This window comes from Zonotrichia albicollis, chromosome 1, assembly GCF_047830755.1.
Source record: "Zonotrichia albicollis isolate bZonAlb1 chromosome 1, bZonAlb1.hap1, whole genome shotgun sequence".
Classification (NCBI taxonomy): domain Eukaryota; kingdom Metazoa; phylum Chordata; class Aves; order Passeriformes; family Passerellidae; genus Zonotrichia; species Zonotrichia albicollis.
The window spans coordinates 108,232,827-108,257,234 of NC_133819.1; the positions used below are offsets into that span (position 1 = coordinate 108,232,827).

The following is a 24,408-nucleotide window of genomic DNA, read 5'->3' on the forward strand; positions in this document are numbered from 1 at the left end:
GGAGGAGTCTCATTTCAAACCAGTATGTTTTTACACTGTGTTTCCCCAGAGGCCCATGAATGGATTCCAAGTTAGTTTACACAAGGCTGCTTAACAACAACCGCCAACAAAAAACACATCTATGGGCCAAGCATTAACCCACTGTGAAAAGTGCAAGAGCAGCTTAGCAGTGGGCTTCCAGCTGGGCTACAAAGTGAGCAGCAGGGAATGCCTTCAGACAAGCTGTCTGACCAGCTTCCATGCAGACTCTTTGAGCCACAGGTCAGTAAGAGTCTCTGTGTCACTACAAGTCAGTATGTCACTTTGTACACTTCAAAGTAACCTCCTTCCTTGCAGGTGGTGATATGTTGTATCAGCAATCTTGAAGAAAACAAACAAATAAGAAAACAAAAAAAACCAGCCAAATCCACCAAAAAAAATCTCCAGAGTTGGGACCCTGCACTATTAGAAAGCCCAGAAGCACTTGCCTTTTACCCTATAGTAACATCGGAGCATCCTTTTGTGAGCCAGAACCATCTTTCACCCAGAAGCCTTTCCAGCACTTGCCCAAGGATCTTACCAACTGCTTCAAAACCTACCAAATGCTTCAAAAAAAGCACTCTGTCAACACACATAATACCCTTTCATAAAAGAACAGCAGTAATATTTACTTATCTTTCCCCTGAATGGAAATTCAGTATTTCTTATTTTAAAAAGCTTCTGTCTAAGGCTGCTGCTTAGCTTAACTTCCCACTCTGGTGACCTACTGGATCTTGGCTGCTCTTGGGAAATCTCAGAAAAAAGAAGCTATGCTCTTTAACTCCCCCACCTCTGAGATACTTTGGACTTGCTAAACTCCTGCCTCTACTGGTAAGGACATTGTCTTCACAGATCTGTAGCTGGCTTTATACCTGCAAGGCTGCAGTACACTGGTAATAATGCTTTCAGAGGAAGAAAATAATGCTTTCAGAGGAAGAACACTATGCCATCCACAAACATCTCACTATCAGGTTACTCCAACTTTAATATCTTCACTATAGAGCTTTAGCCCAGATGAAAGATGTGCATATAGAGAACCCAAAAATTAGTATAGCACAAATCATCAAAGAACTGTCAACATTCTAGCAGGAGAAAAAAACCAAATGACTTTCCTGTCAGTAGCTTTGTTCTCTTATACACCCTGCCTGTACAGCATTTATATCCTATTTATGGAATATAAAATGTTATATAGGATATATAACATTTTATATCCTATGCTCCTTGCATAAGGGAAAAATAGTATTCTTTACTAGGGAGCCCATCTGAGCATAGAGAAGCTTCCAATGAACTTGTAACCCTCAAACAAGATTCAAGCTGCACTAGGTGTTCCTAGTACACTTCCACTCATTTGGAGGAGAAGGGAAGGAACAGGATCAAGTCAGTTACTGACCAAGAGCCAATAAAGGTTTTCTTGATGTAGGTACACCTCGATTCTCTCAATATCAAACAGCTCTTGCTGTGTTCAGTCCAACCATCAACTTTCTGAAAACTGTTCTCCTTCCCACAAGCACACAACCTGAACAGCATTCCAGTTGTTCAGGGCATTGCCTACAGGCCTTCACACACTGGGGTTTTCCCTTGATCTCCGCTACTTTGAGCAAGAGCTGAACAGAATGGACAACAGTAGTTCCTCTGTGCTCCAGTGATTGAAAGGAATAAAAATTAAAAAATAGGGCTAGCTACTTGTTTCAAAACACAAAGAGAAAAGATCAGAAAAACAAAGGCAGTGGTTTTATCAGCTGAGGGAGTATGGATTCTATAGTTCTAGGTCTAGTTCAGAAGCCAACCAATACATGACCCCCTTACTAGACCTAACTCAGAAATCTTATCATTAACCTTTTTCTTAGCTTCTCTCATTTTATTTCAGTCCCTCACCCCTCTTCATCTCTCCCTCCCACACACACCAGAGGTTCCCTAGACCTTATAGAGGTTAATGTAGCTGATGATATTGCCAGATGGAAGAAAAGGACTGCTGATGGATGCTAGGACTTCTCTAGCAGATTTGCACAGGGTGCCTTTATCAGCATTTCTCCCTTGACTGCAGATTCTCATCACTGCTCTCCTCATCTGCACCCCCACAAAGAAACAGATAATAAAATTCCTCATTAAGGAGTCATCTGGACATAGCCTACAGGCACCTTCTTCATTCACAATACAGTAAGGTAAGAAGGAGGTTTAAGTGATAACAGCGGTGCTCATACCTGTCTCCCAGAAGACAAATCAGAAATATATTAAAGTCAACTATTTATATGCCAAAGAGCATGCAAGCATTCACTCACAAGAACACACACAGACACATCTAACATTCAATTATGTTTCCAAGAAATCTGAAATAAACGAAGGCAGGGCACTGAACTTCCAGAGACTGGTATTTACCAGTTGAACTGTGTGCACATTTTTTATTTACAGGATGTACATACAAGAGATAGCACATTACGCCATGGTAAAGATAACTAAGTTCAAGGACTATGACCCACAGTATATTGACATTAAAAAGTTTTTGTGAAAGTGACAAGCTTAATTTGTTATGATAAATTCTTTATAGCTGAAATATACAACTCATTTAATGCAAAAAGTGAAGAAACCTTTCCTGTATTCCTTATCTCATCAGCTAAGGCTTTTCACCAGCTTGTAAACAAGTCCCCTTTTAAGGACAAAAACAAACTGGAAAGAATGACAACAACTGCAAAGGCTGAAGATCAAAGCCACAAACAGACTACAAATGAAACCAGCTTACAACTGCTACACGTTCTACAGTCATGCTGTATGAGCTCTTAATTTACTGTTACATATAACCCTTGATGGTAAAAGCGAAACTTCAGAGTCAAGATACTCATCTACACACTTCACCTAACCACTGATTAGTGAACAAGCAAGGCAAAAAAAAAAGGAAAAGTCAATTTCTTTTAAAAAATATTTTTTTTCTATCAATTTCACACCGCTTCAGTACAGGTAGTTCAAGTACTAGAGATGAATTTTAAACTCATTCAGAAAATCTAGCAGAGAGAATACCGTGAAAAGAACCTTAAGTTCAACTCTTCCTACAACTACATAAAATAACTCAGGATGCAAAAACTACTAGAATCAAACTGCTTTAGGAATGTAGGTTCTGATATTTGCAAGAAATAGTCCAAGGCAAATCCCGCTTTGAAACACTACTTACTAACCTTGTGCCAAAGTCACTGCAGAAAACGTTTCAAGTTATGCAGGCTGCCTCCGACACCAACGCCCCAGTATGTACTCAGATTAAAGCAACCAAGTTACATTCCCTTTTCCCCTCGCATGTTTTAACTATTTGGCAAAAAGTATCTGTGCTCGCATCTCTTTGACACTGACGGGTTCATCCCAATGTCAAGAAGGAAGCAGAGCCACAGAGAGCAGCCCCCAGCCCATCACGAACGCTACATACCGCGGGACGATTCCGGGCAGCGCCGTTCCGGGGGAAGCCGCCCCGGCCGTAGCAGCAGCACCTGCCGGGCCGGCACACGCCGCGGGCTGCCCCTTCACCTTGCACCACACGCCGCGGGCTCCGCGGCCGCCCCGGCGCGGCGCAGGGCGGGGCGGGGCGGGGAAGTGGCGGCCGCCCCGCGCAGCCGGGGCGCGGCTCCGCTCAACGCCGCTCTCGCCGGGCTCCGCCGGGCGCGGGGCGGCGGCGCAGGAGGAGCAGGAAACCAGCCCCGAACGGCGGGGCGGCCACGCCGGCTCCCAGCCCGGCTAAAAATGGCCTGACGGAGCGAGCGCGCCCGCCCCTGCCGCGCCCCCGCCCCGCCGCCGGGCTCGGGCGCTGCCCGGCGCTCACCGCCGCGGCTCCCGGGGCGGCCCGCGGGCTGTGTGGGCTCCCGAGCCGTGCGGGGCCGCCCCGCAGCACGGAGTCCCGCCGCAGTGGGTTATTTTTGGAAGCTCCCCCCGCCCCCCGCTCCCGGCTCTGCGGCGTCACAGCCGCTCCCGCCGTGCGGAGCGGGGAGGTCACGCCTTCCCGCGGCCGCCCGCAGCCCGCACCGCGCCGCGCCCCCCGCCCGCCGAGCCCCGCACGGCGGCACCGCGGGCAAGGAGAAGCGGCGGGCAGACGGAGCGATCGGAGATTCATGCACCATTTCTAGCGCAAGTGGAGGACGGCTGAAGCTGGCTGGTTTAGTGCTGCGTTAGCAGTTTCATCTGCAGACTGCGCGATTATGCTACAATTGCCAAAGCACAGTGATAAGTAACACTAAATAAAGTTTCCTCTAGAGAGCAAAAAGTGCGTTCACTGTGGTTATCCTTACTGAAGTGAGGAGCCCCTCCTCGTAAGTCAAGCAGTAGCTTCTGGTATGCTGACAATTTAAATTAGAGGGAAAAAGAAGTCTCCTTAAAGAGGAAAGATAGAAAGGCACCAGGCTTGAGAAAACATTAATTCTAGAGATAACTGGATTTCATGGGACATGCACAATACGACTGCAAGGTTGTATATATATTGCTTTTCAAATGCCAACAAAACTACAGTCCTGAAATCAACCCTGAGCAGCAAAAAAACAGGGCCCTGACTTATAAAGGACAACAAAGCCAAACACTGTGGGTTTAAGAACAGTAATGATCAATGAATGTAGCTTCTTGGAAAGCTGCAAGTCTTAGGAAGAGATGATGGCATTTTAAAAAGCCTGCACTACATTTCTGAACTTAGTAGTTTGAAGTTTAAAAATACCAAGAAAAAAAAATTCTCCAGGATCACATCTTCTCCCTGTCATGACCGACTGATTTCACTAGCTATGGTGGAAAAACAAGTTCACACCTCAGCCTATCCCTCTGTGCCCAAATCTATGTGCTTCCAGATTAAAATAAGGCCTCTATTACACCTACAGAGACTATTCAAGTTCAAGTAAGGTGACATTACAATTTCACCATATGCTTTGCCATACACCACTCTGGAAAGCTATTTTAGTCTGGCTTGAAGCAAGATGCCAACACAATTAAGGAATACTAACTAACACTATACACCCACTGTTGTAACAATTTCCCCCTCATCCGCAAATGAAGCTGGCAACTTTAATATCAGACTTTCTTAAGGAAAAAACTCAATGTGAAAAAAAAAGCAATGGTTGTTCCACTCTGCTAGAACTTAAGTAAGTCTAAAAGACTCGTGACTGGAAACAAAGGACTTGGAAAGGAATGAAAAAAACCAAACCTAGACAATGGAGCCAGTGTTTGTAGCTCACTGTTAAATAACTGGAAGACAAGCAGCATCAACACAAACCTCATTCTGAAACACAGCTTACTGAGGACAGTAGAGTAAGAGCCTAACCCAGGGATTACACAGTTACCACAGTACAGGAAGACTAGCTTATTCCATGGTACAAGGGTATTGTCAAGAAGGAAGAAAAATATCAGCTCTCCTGCTCTAGGAACTAGTGAATTTGACATATATTCCCAAATTGAAGTGTTTGCATGATGTTTAACGCTATACAAGACATTTGTTACTGGGAAAGCCAGAAGTTCAACAAAGAGCATTTGCACACCCACTAAGCACATGGTCTGAAAAACAAATTCAGAAGCAATATTGTTCAACACTTCAGTTAGCTAGTAAAAACTAAAAAAAAAATCCAAAACCTAATTTTCTCAATATTTTGACCTTCAAATCAGCAAAGCAACAGCTTTATTGAATTCAAGCATTCAGTTTGAACATTGCAAGCAATAGCTTGTAACCAAAATGTCTCTTTTCTGAACACCCAAATACTAAGACATCCTTTTGCAAAGGCATATACCCAGTCTTTCTATATAAGAATAAATTTTTGTCCCATTCAGTATGCAAAAGGACAGCTTACCAGCAACATGGAGTGGTATGGGTCTGTGTATTTATTTTTGTAGCAGGTGAACAGGAAACTAGACAAAAATGCTCAGCTGTTAAACTCTTTATAGACCGAAGCAGCACAATACATACCCCTTCTTGCTTTGTGAACAGGTTAAGGCACTCAGCCAGAGCCTCACATGTTTCCTGGGATACTTCAGAGACCACATCAACTTTCTGCAGGAGGGGAGAAGATATTCCTGAAAGCACAAAAATATTAGCAATGTTAGAAAGACATTGTAAATGTCAGGATTCTTTAAATTATTTATTCCTCTAAGTAATACAGACATAACATTCACATGTTAGAGGAAGGCTGGTGCATTGCAAGATCTGTGGGAGTGCTTTTTTTGCATCCTTTCCCTAGTACTGGTATAAGAGGCACATGAATAGATTGAGTTTCTCTTTCAGCGTGGTTTAGAAAGCAGAGGCAGTAAGCCATGGCAGCAGGACACTGGGAAAGGAACTAGCAACAATCTCCTTTTAACCACTTGCTAGACTTTAAAGCTTCAGGTGACAGAATTTAAATAAAAAAGGATTCTGCACTGGTTTACTATAAATAGAAGTGTAAAATTTAGATTATTTTTTGCCTTCTACCATGTATTACACAGAAGAGAAAGAGCTTACCACAGTGCTCAGTGCAGCTGAGCAGCAGAAAATTTAGGTTTGAGAAAAATACATTGAATTGCAACTACAAGCACACTAAGCAAGTGTGGGGGAAGGGGAAGATCTTATTTCCATGGACTCATGTGTAAGTAGTACAGCTTGTCATGTCACATCCTGACTTCTATGACCATTTAAAGAAGGAACTGCATGTCTAGAACCAGCAGGAAATCATAACTCAATCAGCTGGTAGAAATGATTGGAGTCAATCTGTGAAGTTTTCTGATGCACAGCAATTCCTTGGAAATCAAGTAAGTAATTTTCTCAGGAAGCATAGTTGTTGCAATTAAAATAATTGCAACATTTAGTGCCTGCAGACTCCAGGATCAGTTGACACCATTTAGTAACCCAGGTGCTTCGAGCTGATGTCACACCACGGACGATTAAGAGGTCCATCAGCGACAGTACCCGAGTTCATTTTTCAACTTATACTGCTTATGCAGGACAAGATACAGTACATTTCCACACACTAATTGTGATCTCTGAAACCAGAGCTCACCACTGACTCAAACTGACTCTTCCAGCAGCTGCTAAGAACAGCTAGTGCCTCTAGAAGGAGGGGCAGCACACTAAGTGCAGGGGACATCTTTATTTGAAATATACAAGATGCATAAGTCTCAAAGATTCAGAATGGCATGCCAAGTCCATGTACTCAGAATAGCATGTTGAAACAAGGAGAGAATTTTAAATACCAGGTGCCAACATAGCCATTTTTACATAACTCAAACAATTTTAGGGAAAACGCCACACAGAAGGGTTTCTAACTCAGAAATTTGCATTCTTCTGGAGCCAGAGGATTCAAATACTTTAAAAATACCACAACAATGGGAGAACTAGACCAGTTCTCTCTGCTGCAACCTACAGAAGTTGCACATGATTCCAGAAACAGTTCACTGACCTAGCAAGTTACAAACATCCCTTGGAAGGAAAACAGGAACTTATTACTGCTATTGGCCAAGACTAGTAGTTTCTAGGAATGGAATCTACTTTTGCTTTACTATGGGTATTGGTTGTTTAAGTTGTGCATTGCCTTTAAAAAAATGTTTTTCTTCTTTAAAAAAAAACCTCACTTGTTCTACAGAGTCAGGGAAACTGCCTCTATAGCTACCAAAGGAAATTTATCCACCTTATAATTTTCAAACTGGGGGTTTTTGTGAAAAAATCTGTTTTACTGCAACAGTAATTACAAAAGCTTCACAATAAGACACATACATTACATCATGTCCCTTTGCCTTGTGAAATAAAAATCTGGTAAAAATTCAGTTTATGAAAAGACAGTGTAACACACACAGAGTAACTTACCCCATTAGCATGTGGAGAAAAAGTTGAATTTTTAGCTTTCTTTTGGAAAGGCACAGGGATGAAATAACTTTCTAATTCTCAAAACTGGTATTCTACTACAGACTAGGGATCTGTATAGACAAACAACTTGTTCTCTAATCTGAGCTATAAAAAAAATTTTAGCCACAATATATAACTAGGACTCAGGTCCAAAGGACCAACAATTCTTACAGAACACCTTTGTGTGTTTAATACATGAACAACTTCTCTACATGTTTAAGGCATTTAATAAAACAAGTACAAATCTCTAGCATCTTGATGACCGTGCTATATTTTAGCAGTTATGCTGCAAAAATCTAAGTACGTGTTAAGAATTATAACTTGAAATGAAACCTGAGAAGTTCAAATCTGGCATAAAAGTCATAGCAAAATCTGTGGAATATGTCCCATCATATCATGCCTCCAGTTCTCTGTATAGTTTTGTGATTTCACTGCTCTTTGTACCTGTGAAGAGACACTTATACACTACAACAAGCTACCAACCACAGATTTCGTTTTAAAAAAACCTTGAAAGCAGACTCCTGTGTTATATTTTTATGATACTATTCAATAAGGACTATAGCTAGAGGCAGTTTCACTGCATTTACAGCTGCTAATAAAATTTCTTTCAATCAGCATACTTCTTAGTTGTTTCTCCAAATCTGAAATCTTAATTGTTAGCAATTACTGCAACGCTACTTTATTTGAGTCTTTTTCATGGGGAAGATTGTCCTCCATTTTCAAGCTCCTGAAAATTTGATTTTGGGGAAATAAAAGCATCCTGTTAAAAAGAGAAAATTAGTTGCTTGGTAACAAACTACATTTTAAATTAATCAGCTTTACCTTTTGTAGCATCCAAAGATTTAACCATTGCAAGGAAGTCTGAAACCTCTTTACTGAGTCTTTGTTGGCATGCTTGTGCTTTCTGAAAAAAACAAGGATAGCTACTTAAGAAGTACCTTTTTCTAAGGAAAGTGTATGTTTACTTTCTTTAGTATAGTGAAATTTTAAAATTTGGACAGTCCAGAGACTGATATATTAAAACTGAAGCAAATTACTTAAACTACCTTCAAAGACACAAAAGCAGACAGAGTATTTATGAACATCTTATCACTGACTAGATTTTATTTAATTTAATGTAGCAAATCAACCCCAGTTAAAATTGTTGTATGTGCCACTTTTGCTATTCACCTCATTCTTTATTGAGCAGTTTAAAAATCTGGGAAGAGCAAGTACTTGCTCTTTGAGAAACTTAAGGACAAAATAAGCACATTCATAGGTTAACGGACAAATGGCAAGTACAGTGGCATGCAGAAACCAGCCCCAAGACCATATTTCAAGCCCACATTTAAACCTGGAGACAGTTATCATAAAACCATAGAATGGCTTGGGTTGGAAAGGACCTTAAAGATCATCTAGTTCCAGCCCCTGGCCATCCACACCTTCCACTAGCCCAGGCTGCTCAGAGCCCCATCCCACCTGATCTTGACCACTTCCAGGGAAGGGGCATCCACAGCTTCTCTGGGGAAGCTGTTCTAGCACCTCACCATCCTCACAGTAAAGAATTTCTCCCCAATATCGAAACGAAATCTCTCCTCTTCCCACTTATCCTATCACAACTACATCTAGTGTGCAATCACTACTACACAGTTGGCCTGTGTAAAAAGTCACTCCCCCTCTTTTTCATAAGCCACCCTTAAGGCCACAGTGAGGTCTCCCTGAAGCCTTTGCTTCTCCAGCTCTCTCAGCCTGTCTTCAAAGGAGAGATGTTTATTCATTCCTGGTGGTCACCTTTGTGTCCCTCCTCTGGACCTGCTCTAACATGTTCACATCTTTCTTGTGCTGAGGACCAGAGCTGGATGTCGCACTCCAGGTGGGGATCTCATGAAGGCAGAAGAGGGGGGCAGAATTGCCTCCCTTGCCCTACTGGCAGCTCTGCTTTTGATGTGGCCCAGGATGCAGTTGGTCTTCTGGGCTTCAAGTGCACTGTTATCTATTAAATAATACCATCTTCTGTAGCCTGCTAGGGACTGCCAGTGCCAGTGATCCTCCCACCTCTGCTGTGCCATGAGCTACTTCATGTTCTTGTACTAAAAGGAATGGTACAAGCTGCTTGGAGTTTAGCCACATGAAGATTTTTGCACTGCAGCATCAACTTTCCATTAAAATAGAATGTTTTAGCAGTACATGTATAGCAAAAAGCAAGAATCACAGGCTGAATGCTAGAATTACCAAAGACTACTCAATTCCATTGCAGATATCAGCAGTCACTATACAATGCATCTGATGTGATCTGAGGTGATAAAAGATCGTTTCTAAAACACTTCATTGCCTGTTCTGTAGAGGCAGAACTCGATGTGGGTTAGCTTTGGTGACACCGGGACTGGAGGATAACTAAAGTAGAGTACACAAGGCTCCCTCTCCTGGCTGAAATGCTCAAGCAGCTTTCTATCTTACAGTAGTGCTGGCAAAAGTGAAATCACAGCCCTGTAGCTATGATAAACAGGTCATCTTAGCAACATAGTCTGAGCAGGAATACACGACAGCAAGCAGTGCAAACACAAGTAGCATTTATGCATCCATGGGTGGAATCATCACTTTTAGTCAAAGGTATATTGAAGTATTTTAACACAAAACAAGGCTAATCTGCAACTGCCCAGATGCATGAGCCAGGTAAGTATTCAGTACATACTTTTAGAGTGTCCTGTAGGTCTGTAACAGATACTGCATCATCTTCATCATCACTGCTCAGCTGTTCCTGTGTACAATAGTGAGTGCTATATGCAGAGTGGTCCTCTATTGCTTCTAGCCAGCTCTGGAAAGGAAAAAAAAGAGTTAATAAACATTTCAAAGGTCATCCCCAAAACAAAGTATCATGTAAGCAGAACAACAAAATTTTCTCTTTATATAAATAAGATAGTCATTAGAAAAATGAGACGTCTCAATAGGCAAAATATGGTTTGCTAGAAAATACAACATGTATTGTAGATGAAATACTCTGTGGGCAGAGTACCACAGACATAACTTATTATTAACCCTTAAGCAAAAATGTAACCCATGCCTCAGTCTATTCAAGGTCACATTAAAAAATCTTATTAATTAAAAGATCATAGGGAATATATTTTGTATCTTTGGGTTTCTGTTCAGAGAGCAACGTCCCTGTGACAAAGTCTGCTTTCTTATGCATGACAAACTTTGTGCACAAAACCTCAAGCACTCTCATAATTAAGAGGTAGATTCTTCTCCTGTTCATTGGATCACAGAGTGGCTGAGGCTGGCAGGGAACTCTGAAGGCCATCTAGTCCAATCCCTCTGCTCAAGAAGACCCACCTAGAGCTGGTTGGCCAGGACATCCAAGTGGCTTTTGAAAATCTTCATGGATGGATATATCACAACTCCTGTGGGCCCCCTGTGCCAGGGCATGGCCACCCTCACACTTTATGTTCAGAGAGAAATCCCTGGGCTTCAGTGTGTGCCCATGGCCTCTGGTCCTGTCACTAGGCACAACTGAAAAGAGTCTGGCTCTGTCCCTCTTAGCACCTCTCCTCAGGCATTTACAAACATAGGCAAGCTTCCCTGAGTCTCCACTTCTCCACACTGAGCAGTCCTAGCTCTCTCAGCTTTTCCTAGTAAAAGTGATGCTCTGATCCCTTCAATCACCTCCATGGCCCTTTGTTAGGTTCTATTTAGTATGTTTGTATCTCTCTTGTTGTGAGAAGCCCAAAACTGGATACAGAATTCCAGATGCCTCCACGCAAACTCCATTTCTACTTAGCACACCTGCAGAAGCACAAGAGCGAATGTACTACAAATAGCCTTAAAACTGTTTCAGAGCCACCTTTTGAGAAAATACAGTTTATTAGATCATCTGGGAGTATGGTTAAGAGTAGACTGTATCATTAAGCATTCTTTTGTTTGGGATAATGAACTATGAAAGTGCAACAGAAGGAGGTTCCAATAGAAATTTACCACATGGAGAAGTGAATGAAGAACAGGAAGTTAGATAACAGGGCATAATGCAGGCTCAGAGCTGGAAAACAAGGTAGCACTTATTTTAAAGAAGAAGTAATTACAATGGGCCGATTTTTTTGCTGCTTAATCTGTAACCATGCTAAAAGATTTAATATCTGCAGCAATGCTACCAAGTCTTGATGATCAAAATATGAAATACACTGCTACTAATGCATCCAAGTAGTATGCAAATCATTCATTATGGAAGTTACTGTATTTTAATGCCTTTGATAAAGAGTCATTATTACCTCTCTTGTTTGAGAAGGAAGGTTATTTTTAGGAATCTTGAAACGATGAACAGTGTCATCAAAACATCTGACAGAAAAGAAGCAACTGTCTGTTGATTTTACCTAGAGCAAAGTGGAGAAAAAACAAAATCAGTATAATGAAGCAGTCAGAAAAAAAAGAAGTGTATGCAAAGTATAAAATTATGCTTAACTCAGTAGTTTTCACCTCAGCTTTGATCCAAGTAATTGTAATTTGTAAAAACCTTGGTCAGAACAGTTTTCCAAAGTGTATCATTATGTTATTAATAGTAATACAGAGGTTCTTATGGTTAAATATTATATTTGCATTTATTTACACCACTTGATTCAGACAAAACCTCAGCAACAATTCAAGAACACCACTATTAAGGAATTTGTAGATACTGAAAAGCAAGTCACTTTTCCATACAATATGAGTGTATATATAAGTACAGTATAAAAGAACTTGTGGTGCCAAACTATGATAGGGCAGTTATAGAAATATGGGAATTATCTTAAATGCGTCTTTCTTAAACACTTCATCTTGCTGGGCATTATAAATGACACCTGGCATTTGTTTTCTCTGTTCACCCCTTCCAAAACAGATTGCCACAAGCACAACAGAAATCAGGAAAGTTTTCCAAATGTCACCTTCAACATTTTTTAGTCTTTCAACTGAGATCAGCTTAAGTTATGCAATCGGTCACAAGCAGCCAGGGACAGCTAAGGAGGAACTGGAGCTTTGGCTATTCCAGATCACATGCTTCAAACCGACCCATTCTGCTTTCAGGATACCTTGTGTGTCTAAATCTTCAATGCTTTAGAAAGCAGTGAAAGAGCTTTATGGCCACTTTACATAAAAGAAACCTTTGCTGGACAGGAACAAGCATTTCTTTCAACAGCACAAGCTTTCTCCCTATTTTATAACAAAGATCAGGTTACCAATCCAGTGGAAGTTTTCATTAACCAGCAATGAAATACAATGGAACATAAAAAAACAACTCAGTAGTTACAACACATTCCTACCGTGCAGACAGCTTGTGTTAGATGCTTGCACCCCTGACGATGATCATTATTCACTGCATCAGCTCTTTGAAAGAAGAAGAGATTTAGTGAAAAAGACAGGAATTATTTAAACTGCTATTCAGAAATTTAATCATAGAACTTACTGCCTTCTATACCAGGAAAGCACTCCATGTTCTAGAACTATCCAGTAGAGTTTCCAACCAAAAAATCGTGAGCTCTAAAAGAGGTAGAAAAAAGTCTAGGTAAGCTCAACAGAATATTTCTGGTATAGACAGCTCAGGGTGCAGGAGTGTGCTGCGGTGAGGGTGCTCAATGTGAGCTGCAGAACTGAGCTCTGGGTGCTAGGAGCCTGAGGCAAGAGACTATGAAGTGGCAATGACCCTTTGCTCAGCCGAAGCCACAGGGACTTTGTGGTGTCAGGAGCTGAGGACTCATCAGGAAGACTCCAGACTTTCACACACTTAGACTGCAAGGGCTGAAAACCCCAGGGGTTCCTTCGTTTGGGTACCTCCTCAGAGGCACCAGCCCAAGCTGCTATCTTGTTATTGCACAATGATTCAAGATCCAGACATCTGACACTCAGCGATAGGAAACCAAGGGTCAAGCTGGTAAGGAAACCTTGTCTGAGTGAGTGTAGTGAGTTTAGGGAGGTAAGCTGGGCACCTGTCAACTCCCTGGAGCCACCAACTGCAAAGGGGCTTCAGTCCCAGCAATTAAAAATCTCTGGCGGAAGAAGTGTGATGGACAGTGACTCCGGCATGGTCAGACAGAGAAGCTTCCTTAACTACTTCTTTAACTTCCTTTACTACTTAAAACTAGTAAACATTACAAAAACCTTTTTGCTTCTGCATATTCTGATGATCACAGCAACTAGAGAGTATTTTACAAGTGCAGCACTACTCTTGTTTTTTAATCACCTAAAGATAAAAGTTGAGCCTGCTATTCAGTAAGAACTGAAATATTAAAATATTGTATTTTTTAATATTACAGGAATTGGTGGTCACCACACTATTTTATAAAATCAAATGAGAAACAAAACACATTGACATCTCCAGCTAAAACATTTTATCTTTCTCAAGCTTTAGCACACAGTTCTTTTTTTAAGAACAGTTCCTTATATTACAATTGTGATATAGGAAAATTTACACTGAAGAAATCTTTAAAGATTTCATTAAGCAACACAATTAAACATTCATGAAGACCTTAGATTCACTTAAGCAACACAGCAAAATGAGCTTTAAACTCTTTGAATGCCATCTTCCCACTAAGTTTTAAAATTTTCAGGAGATGATGGCAAAACATTAGTCACAGTTTCTTAAAGACAATGTATCAGTCAGATATTATCAAAGTCATCTATTGAGGAAAGAAAAAGCATTTTGCCCACACAAAAGGAACAAAGCCTTATCACAGTGTAGCTTTGCCACAAAAATTCCAAAGAAATAAAGATTTTAGTCACTGAGGTTAAGATCAGGGTACCACAAATCTGGTAGCTGCTCCACTCAGCCCGCCCATCTATACATATTAGACAAAATTACTATTAAGTACTATTCAAAAATTCTTTCATTCATCAGTTATCACTAAAATATAGAAAAAGGACATACTTTGAAATCTTACAAGCTATTTTAGAAAGGGAAATAAGCCATACCTTCCACAGGAGACCTTCATATCGCCTCAGGGGTTTGTTGATAACCTGCATAGAAATTAAAGCTCATATAGGAATAGCTTCAACTAGACAGCCTCGGCATTTTAAATTGATACAAAAGTTCCTACCTTTCCAGTTTTACCTGCCAGTATCAGTTTCATTTCTGCACCTTGGGCTAGATCAAGGGGTGTCTGATCTGTTTAGTAACAAGACAAGGCATGAGAATTTGATGCAAATAAACTTAGATGTACTTTAAAATAATTTGACACTCATTACCCATCAGTTTGGCCTTCAAGCATCTACACTTATAACTGGGAACATCAACTCCTCAAGGGCAGAAGACTAAAAAAGGTACTGAACTTTAGGCACTGCACTGCTTGTCAGAGTTCTACTAACCACAGAGAGCCCTTTGCCCTTACTAATTTAAATTTGGTTTTAGCTTCCAGCTATAAAAACCAGTTTAGGACACTCACAAATACCAAGACAGAGGCATCTTTAAACAGAGGACAAGAACACAGTTTGCATAACATCTGCATCAAGTTTTCCTCTTTGTGGTTTCATTAGAGGCCTTCTTCTGAGGAGTCACTTTGTCTTGGGCACATTTTCAGTCTTGTTTTTTTTTGTTACCTGTGTTCAGTGTTTAGCATCAAGAAAATAAAAGCCAGGCACATTTTACTGTTAAGACAGTCAGTAAATTTTCCAGAAATGTGTAAGCTTGGACAATAAAAGCACATACAATAAGTATTTTGCTACGGTTCTCCAGCCTCTTGCAACTTAGCCACTGTTGGCCTTCCTTTATTAGTGACATAAAGCTTGTAAAGCACTGTAAGATTTTGCCTGAATAAATTACACAGCTTGCAGAAGATGTTGAATTCCTGTTTCCACTTAACATTTAACATACTTTTCATTTGGTACTCACCATTTTTATTTCTTATTTTAGGATCTGCTCCATTTTTTAGAAGTTTCAATGCACAGTGCTTATGAGCACGGTATGCTGCACAGTGCAAGGGCGTGTTCCCCATCTGATCTGTACAGTTGATATCAGGTGGCTTGCGCTTGTTTAACTGGAAAAAAACAAAGTTCTGCTTACTTATCAGTTTCCCCCCACTCTCCAGATGCCATATTCTCTCTTTTGAAAATTAGTTGTTCCTAACTAGGATGCTTCAGTGTAGATCTGGCAAAAAAGAAGGCATTTAGTAAGTGTTATGACAAGGGCAAGCAGTGCAACAATCAAACAAGACATTCAGCTAGAGTAAAGAACTTCAGTGTTTTGCTTGCTATACCCCTTCCACCTCTGCTGCACAATATGGACACATTTTTCTGCTCAACTGCACAGTGCCAAGAAAAGTTGCACAGTACAACAGTTCAGTCATTTATATGCTAGAAGGGCCCTGCCCAGCTCTACTGTCAAAAGTCTGCTGTTCTTCATAGAAGACTCCCAGGCACAGTGCAAAAGTTAGCACAGGCCAGCGCTAATCCAGAAAAAAATTGTGCAGCCACCCTGTTACAGAGAGTAAGAACTTTGTACTGAAGGGTGGCAGACCTGCCAGTCCCAATACCAGATATCCTAGGCCATTTACAGCTCCTAGGATAGGCAACCTGTTATACAAATGGTTTTGCTGCATTCTTAAGTCTATTAAGATAAAAGTAGCTATGTAACCAAGAAAAAAAAAAAAACCAAATTGAGTTTTACTTGAGCACAATATAAACGCTTTGAGAAACTGACCCCTTCAAAGACAAGGGTCATGAAGCATGACACTGCTAACTGCCCTAAAACACCACTACACTTCTACTCAAACATGTGGCTACTGGATGTATACATGGGGATTGGACTGAATGATCTGTAGAGGTCCCTTCCAACCCAAACCATTTCATGCCCTACCAGCCACTTAAGCTCACAAGCCAGATGGGAGTGCCTCACTAGAAAGGCTAAGTTACTGATAAGCAGCCTTAGGAGACCAGAGTCACCAGTGCATGACAACAACTTTTGAGAAACTCAGTTTAAGTACTCATATTAGGCATATGTTGTCTTAGACAAAATTACAAAATAATAACAGAATTCCCATGGCCACAATTCAACAGCAACTACTTTATAAGTATCTCAGAAGTAGTCCTATAAGGGATAAACTACTTATCCCTTATACAAGCCGTTGTTTACAGATCAGCTGGTAAGAGAACAAAAGTCAAAAAGAGGGAGTTTGTGGAAGTATATCTTCATTAACACTGTAGTCAAATACTTGCATTCCTGAGGATTCCTAAGCTTTAGCTCTTTCCAACCACCTGTTTTACATTTACTTCCTCTCCTGACTTCTTGCCTCCATACGTTTTAAGCCACATGCTTTGCTTTCAGCACCTTATGCCATGTTACAAGGCAATATTTGAAAGGAAGCTTCATGCAGCAACTCATTCAGATAAAAATCTCTCCAGTCACTTCAGGAAATGTACAGCACATTTTTGAGAACTCACAGGAAGAACACACTGGCTTTGCCTCAAGTAGACTAGGGAGCCTGGGTTAAGATTCAGCTGCTGAAGATCTTAACTTCTAGTAAATAACATATTCTGGTGTTAGATGCCACAGTAAAAGTAGATATAAGCAGCTAAAGTTCCATGAGCATCACAGTCTGCTAATAAAAAAACTTAAGTAGGAGCAAAAATGCCCAAACAATCAGTAGGTAAAGCATGGTGAATTTTGGAGCTAAAGGACAGTTATGAAGAGCTACATGAATTCTGTCCAGAGGTATCAACCTAAGAGTAGGAAAGTCAAAGAGTAAGAAACCATAGAACTGTAAATGTATTCCAAGGAACACCTGTTAAGGATTGACTTAAAACTGACTCCAGGTCAAAAACATGAAAATATTATGAAAGGTTTTAAAAGTCAACATATAGCTGTCTTTATATATACAGAGCTCAAAGATAGCAAATATAAAAAATAAAAGAAATATTAAAAAGAAATAGCAAAATTATTAAAAATAAATAAAAGAAATATTAAAAATACAAAAATATATTTTTAAAATAAAATCACTTAGAAATTACAATGTTCACAGGGAGAATTACATGCTCATGCACAGTAACATGCCACATGAAAGAAAGCAGAGTTTTTTACTGACAGATTTCTAGGAGTCACTTTTTTCCTGATTTTATTTTCACATGAGCTTAAGGATTAGTCAGCAGACATGTAACAAGTATTAAAATTATCAGAATCAAGAACAGATCACTTAGGTCAGTATATTAATTACAATTACTACAATTGTGCAGTGTATTAATGCATTATTTTTTTAAATGCATATTTTTCCACATCTTAGGTGCTGTGTACAGCTCTGGTTCTCTCTCCATTTCCAAAAGGACCGTACAAAATCTCCAAAATAATTACAAGGACGACGAAAGATTTAACGATGGTTTCCATGAAAGGAGCTAGAAAGACAAAGCGCTTTGGGCTGTAAGAAAAAAAATTAGAGTGGTGGAAGTAAATTGCGAAGAGATGTTCACTTCTGGCTTCCAGGCAGAAAAATAAAGAAAATCAGATATCTCAATATACGAATCTCACATTTGTGAATTTTGATGCCTGAAAAAGGCATTACTAAAGGTGCTAAGTAGGTAAAAACCATTCCATACTGCATGTCTTACTTCCAAGGACACTCTTCAGGACTTTCCAAAGTGTGAGTTCAAGCACTGGGACTCTGCTTCATAACCCAGCTGGATTTGGTCCTGAGCAACATGCTCTAGTTCATTCTGCTCTGCAAACAGGAGCTGGACTGAATCACATCCAGAGGCACCCTCCAGTCTTTCTGTGATCTACTTCTGCCACAGCCTTACCAGGCCATCACACTGTTCATCTGGGATTACTATGAGTGTGCACACACAAAAATTCAGTTATCAACTCCTGCTCAGCATGAAACTGTGCTGTGCAGACAACTGTCCATTAAAAACTACAATGGATGCTAATGAGAAAGAGCTTATTTTCAAGATTAAAGACAAGCCACACTGTGGTGAAAATCCAGACGTCCATGACATTAAAGTATCCACAATAACATACTAAGCTTATCTCAGCAGACCGTGAACCATTACACTGCTGTTTACCACTAACAAGCTAACTCTATCTAAAGGATTTATAAACATGAAAGAAGTTGAAAACTGTTGGTTTTGCAACCTCCAACAAAGAGGAAAATCCTTGAGGGTTCAGCACCTTACCAATATAACACAGGGTACAGCACTAATATTCCATAGTCACAGACTTTGAAATGCAAAGCACCAAGTCATATTTTGTTACATTAGCATAATGGATTGAATCACTTGACTTGAATTCTTACCAAGGCAGTCAATTTCCCTGTTTCCCCCTCTCTTGCTGCTCCTAAGAGGAGTTCTTCCAGTTTCCTTTCTTGTGTCCTTTCCACTGCTAAAAAAAAAAAAAAAGGTCATTCTCAGTAAAGTACATATGAAGTACAGCATTCAAACAAGTATAGCAAAACAAGCCTAGAGAAGCAAATGTTTCCAGTATTATTTAATTGGGACAGGTATAAATAGAATATTTACTCAGAAACATCTGTGACAGAGCAAAAATATGTTCAAAACACATAAACTCTGATAAGATGTGCAAGTTTGTATACACATACAAATATATAATATTATTATTTCAATACTTAGAACCAAGCCCACTCCCTGCAAAAGGGAAAATGGGAACAATGCAACACCCTCATCTCAGATCTTCCCTATGTATTTTTCAGCTTCTCTTCTGCTCTTATCATCCTACCAAAATTTTATTCTTCTCTAACAATTCAGCAGATGAGCAGTGGAAATGAGTTATTTGTGCATTTGCACGTAGAATCAGAAGAGAGATCACTTCATATATGCAGTCTGTGGTAGTGGACACAGAGCTCCATGAGTATTTAAGAGTATTACATAATAATACCAGGAAGCAAAAAATTTCGGAGAGTTTTTTGAACTCTCCGAAATTATAATCAGTGAACTAGATTAGTATTTGGACACCATCTGCCTCATCTCTGACACCTGTGAGGCCATGGAGGAAACAAGGGGAAGTGCTTTTATTTTTTATGCCTTTTGACACAATGTCTAAGACTGCAATAGCAAGTCCTAAATCTGATCCATAACTGGGTTACCTTTGCAAACTGTTGGGAATTTTGCTCTCTAATGATTTGTTTGACACAAAGTCACTTACTGTTCTTGACTTGACTTTTGTCTCTTCCAGTGAGCCAAGGCTTTGACTGCCCACATACCACTCAAATCTGTAGCAAGGACTATCCCAGCAGGACTGAAATAGTAACCTAAATAATGCTATTTGTATTCATAATACTTAACTCTCGAGTCCCAAAAAAACCCCACTTGTCAGTACTGCAGACAAGAACTAAAAATTATGACTGTTTTCTTTCTAATAACCAAATTTAAAAAGAAAATTCAACTGAGCTTCTGTAACTTGCAGGAAAAACAGCAGCTTTTAGAATGCACACATGTTAAAAAAACCCCAAAACAAACTTTGACCTATTAAAGTTACCTTCCAACATATTCCTTATGTCTTTGTCATAGGTAACTTCTTTTGCAGTCTCTCCACTGCCGTTAACAATAGAAGGATCAGCATTATGCTGCAAGAGTAACATCACCACCTCCTGAAAAACAATTTGAAAACCACTGCTTATCTGCCTGTGTAACTGCAAGGCCACAATCAAGCTTTCCAGCTATTGACATGCTGTAAAATGAGCTTTGCAGCCCACAGCTTCTCACCACTGCTGGTTTCTTATGAAAACAGGAAGGGATGTTTTAGAGAGATTGAAGAGAGACTGACTGCAACATTTTCTCTCCCATCAGTCAGCTGAAGGAATCAACAGGAGGTAAAGCTGAACAGACCAACTCTGAAAAGCTGGTGTACCTGGTGTGAATGCTGACTTGGACAGATAAAAATGGTACAACTGGCTTTTTTGACAAAACAGTAAGTAGTCACTCCCGAAGGGCCAAGATGTTATCCATAGAGGTAGTACTAGTTTTGGAACGATGGTGGCAATGGTGGGGGAAATCAAACTAGTGTAACAGGCATATAAAAAGCTCTTTAGTTCTAATTAATGATGAAGAAACAGCTCTTCCAAACACCAAATGGGCCCGTGTGTCCTAATTTAAGAGATTTCTTTCCCCTCCAGAAGCTACTAAGATTAAAACAATGTGGTTTCTCTCTGTGGTTTTTTTTTTGGACAGTTATGCAAGCTAGGCAATGTGCCTAATCCTTCTGAACACGCTGTACCAAAACAGACAATAAGTCATTTTTAGATCTTATTGCTAGCACTTTCTTAATAACTGTACAAGTGAGGCTTAAAAAAGGCACCATACTTTACCTTACGGCCTGTGAAAGCTGCACGATGGAGTGGAGTGTCCCCCATGTCATTCAGCACATTCACATCTGCACCTGCCTAAACAGCAAGACCAAAAGACGTCTGAATATCCTTCCAACAAGAACTACATGGCTATTTCCTCTCCTTGGGAGGAAGGGGAGACAGGACACTAATGTAGACCTAGAACTGTAATACAGTTATTCTGGAAACAAGGATAAAGTATGTATCTAAGATTCATAGCCAACATTCTCTCAACTGCTTCAAAAAAGAAAAGCCCCCTGCATTTTTCCTGGAATATCTAACACTTTTAAGAAGAGAGCATAAGGAAAGTAAGTTTAAAACAAGGGGTGGGGGCTGTTATTGTCTTGGTTTTTGTTTGGCTTGAGTTGTTTGGGATTTTGTAGCTCCTCCTGTTAAATCTCCCTTCCTTTTGCCACACACTTTCTCCATGTCTTTTATCTGAAAGGAGGAGTGTTTGCCACACTGCGCAGGCACTCTTCCAAGAAACCAAGAAATCCTATCCTTCTTTCATTAAGTATTTCTTCTATACCACTCTACCTAACCTCTCAAAGGGTCAAAGAGAGGGCAGGGCATACTTAACTTCATCACATATGCGCAGATCACATGATTTAGCCAGGTCATTGCTGCCTGCCTCAACTGATGAACCTGACTAGTTCCAAAACTCTGTTTCTGATAATGCCTCCTTCACTTGCTCTTTGCACAAGTACACACACACTTATACTTGCCTAGCTTTCAGAAGTGCACAGACTCACTTATTTCTCACTTTGTTCTTTAAATAATACCCTTTCAAGAGCCCTATCAAAAGAACTAAAAGTATTTGTACTTCTATACTCTATATTCTTCCAACTCTTCAGGCTGGATGCTTGATAAATGCATAAATCAAGTGATAAAACTTCTGCTTTAAATAACCCGCTTGAATTGAAAATGGCTTTATTTACTAAGCAAGTGTATAGGCTAGAGAAGAATTTCTCAAAGAAATCTCAAATTTGTTTCCTCCTTTAAAGTCTGGACTATGCTGGCAGCTTTTATTCTTAATGAAAATGAAGTTTAGATTAGCTTTGCACTTGAGCCTGTTTATCACACTGCTGCCATCCAGCAAAATCTTTCAAATATTAAAGAGGGTCTAATATTGTTAAGGTTGAAGCTACCCTGAGAGCAAAAAAAAAAAAAACAATTCAGTCAGAAACCACATAGTCACTGCATTTGCAGTTGTTATGCAAATACAAACACATAAATTTTGATAACACAAGTCCATAGTTTCAAAATTCACCATGCAGTTCATTATTTCAAAGACGTTAGAAAGAAATAATGAGTCCAACTGTATTAGCCTGTGCCTGAAAGAAACACATACAGGCTACTTTGCACAAAATTCTGTGCATACTTCTATGCACAATACAAAATTAGATCATGCAGCATTTTTTGTATTTGAGACACTTTAGACTTTTCTACAGCTTGGTAACTGAAATTGCCTAAACTTAAGCACTTTATGTACAACAGTAAACTAATCAAACTGTTGAAGTAATTGCATTAGTAGTATCACATGCTGTGATATATGTATTATACACAGATACCCAGTAAGTTTCAAAAAACCTGAGCTTTCATGAGTGCACACCTATATATTGCACACCTTTGGCCCCAACATGCAGACAGTTACACTCCAAGAGAAAACCAGCCAAGTACCAATAATTGTAAAAACTGATCAGAGTAAGGGCAGTATGCTTCTGTATAGACTTCCACTGTCACTATTTTGGGTCCTTCTAAACCAGGCCTATCTTAATGCCACAACAATCAGTTACGTCTATGCTTCATGTAGATAAACTGTAGGAGTGCCTCTGCCTCTCTGCAAAGCCTCTTTTCTTCTATCACAAAAACCTGAAGAAGCACTAACTGCTTCTAGCACTACACAGAGAGGAAAACAGATATATACCTTCAGCAAATCCTCTACCACAACAGCATGTCCAAAGTAGCAAGCAAGGTGAAGAGGTGTCCAACCCATATTAGACTTACTTCTGCCTAAAAGACAAAACAGGAAAATTAAGTTTTGATCACACAGTACAAAAGAGATACTGTCATGTGCTTGGAGGTTGTCATGGATTTTTCACAGCAGCAGAGGAACAAAGAGGCTGGAATCATCCATAGTATTCATTATTTAAATTACTAAATCAGGAGGCTGTTTGAGAAAGCTGGTTTGAAATCTAAAACAAAAAAAAATCAAAACAAAACGCCAAAAAAAAACCCCAAACCCTAACAAACCCAACAAAATCAACCCCAAAAAACCCAAACAAAAAAACCCCACAACCTTTTGAAAGGGAAAAGCTATGTCACCTGACTGAGAATAAAACTTTTCTTTGCATGTAACATCTTTCAACACTAGCAAGTAGCTTCAGTTACTTTCATTCTTCATTCACTATGAAAATTGCACATGCAAGCACATTTTTCTCTTGTTTTTCAAAAAACTCTTTGATTTACACCATTTTATTTTCTTCACACAAATGAGAGGTAAGACAACCCATTTTTCAAACAAAGGATTCAAAATAAAATAGGTGGAATGATCTAATGTTGAGGGTTTTGTTGTTACGTTTTTTTGTTGCCTTGTGCTTTACTCAGTTCTAATACAGACAGCCTCACTAAGTAATGTGCTTTGAAATCTTTATGCAGTGGAACTCATTTATCATCTACAACTCCAAGTTGCAGAACGATAAAGCACAGACAAAAAGCAGGTACAGAAACAAACATGTAAAGGAAAATATGATTTATGCTTTAAAGAGCATTTAAAACATGACCTGGAACACTGACTGAATGAAATTCAACAATTCTCCTACAATCGTTTCTTTTAAAAGCAAGATATTAAAGCATTAAAGATTACTCAAGTTAACAACTCACTTTACTTTCCAACTGCAACACTCAACTATATTAAGCAAAAGAAACCTGTATCTTGCTTTTAACTAAGCAATACACCCATAGCATTACAGTGTCACCTAAAAGCTATCATTTTGTACTTGGAAGAAAAATGAAAATAAGGCAGTAGAAATTGTTTTGAAATCACTGCCACCAATAAGTTTTCCCCTGTCACATAAGCTCAAGTACTGAGGCATGGAACACGCACAAGATAAGTTTGCCCTGAGAAAACAAGCCACAAGCACAAGGAAAATAAACTGTTCATCTTGAAAGTTCATCATCTCTCTTGCTCTCATATTAAAAATTAACATTCGAACATAGTTCAGAGCTGAAATATTTTCCCATTTCTTATAACTGTTTCCAGCTAACATTCCCACCCTTTATTGACAATTTCTTTTGTAATTTGATTCTCTTTCT

The 24,408-nt window shown here is 39.7% G+C and overlaps 1 protein-coding gene across 4 annotated transcripts in view; it reads right to left on the reverse strand.

Annotated features, from left to right (window-relative positions):
• Positions 1-24,408, reverse strand: part of OSBPL1A (oxysterol binding protein like 1A) — an 85,797-nt gene that overhangs the window by 52,101 nt on the left and 9,288 nt on the right. For 2 of the 4 annotated variants that reach the window (XM_074549668.1, XM_074549675.1), the window contains exon 1: positions 3,428-4,049. Coding sequence is in view for 1 of the 4 variants with exons in the window: in XM_014269630.3 (XP_014125105.1) it covers positions 5,930-6,036; positions 8,660-8,741; positions 10,509-10,631; positions 12,076-12,177; positions 13,099-13,162; positions 13,242-13,315; positions 14,744-14,788; positions 14,869-14,936; positions 15,660-15,804; positions 19,048-19,133; positions 20,247-20,358; positions 21,076-21,150; positions 23,021-23,106 (1,169 nt within the window). In the remaining 3 variants the exon portion in view is untranslated. Of the gene's footprint in view, positions 1-3,427; positions 4,052-5,929; positions 6,037-8,659; positions 8,742-10,508; positions 10,632-12,075; positions 12,178-13,098; positions 13,163-13,241; positions 13,316-14,743; positions 14,789-14,868; positions 14,937-15,659; positions 15,805-19,047; positions 19,134-20,246; positions 20,359-21,075; positions 21,151-23,020; positions 23,107-24,408 lie in introns of those variants that run through there. The other 2 variants (XM_014269630.3, XM_074549680.1) reach the window with 2 other exon arrangements.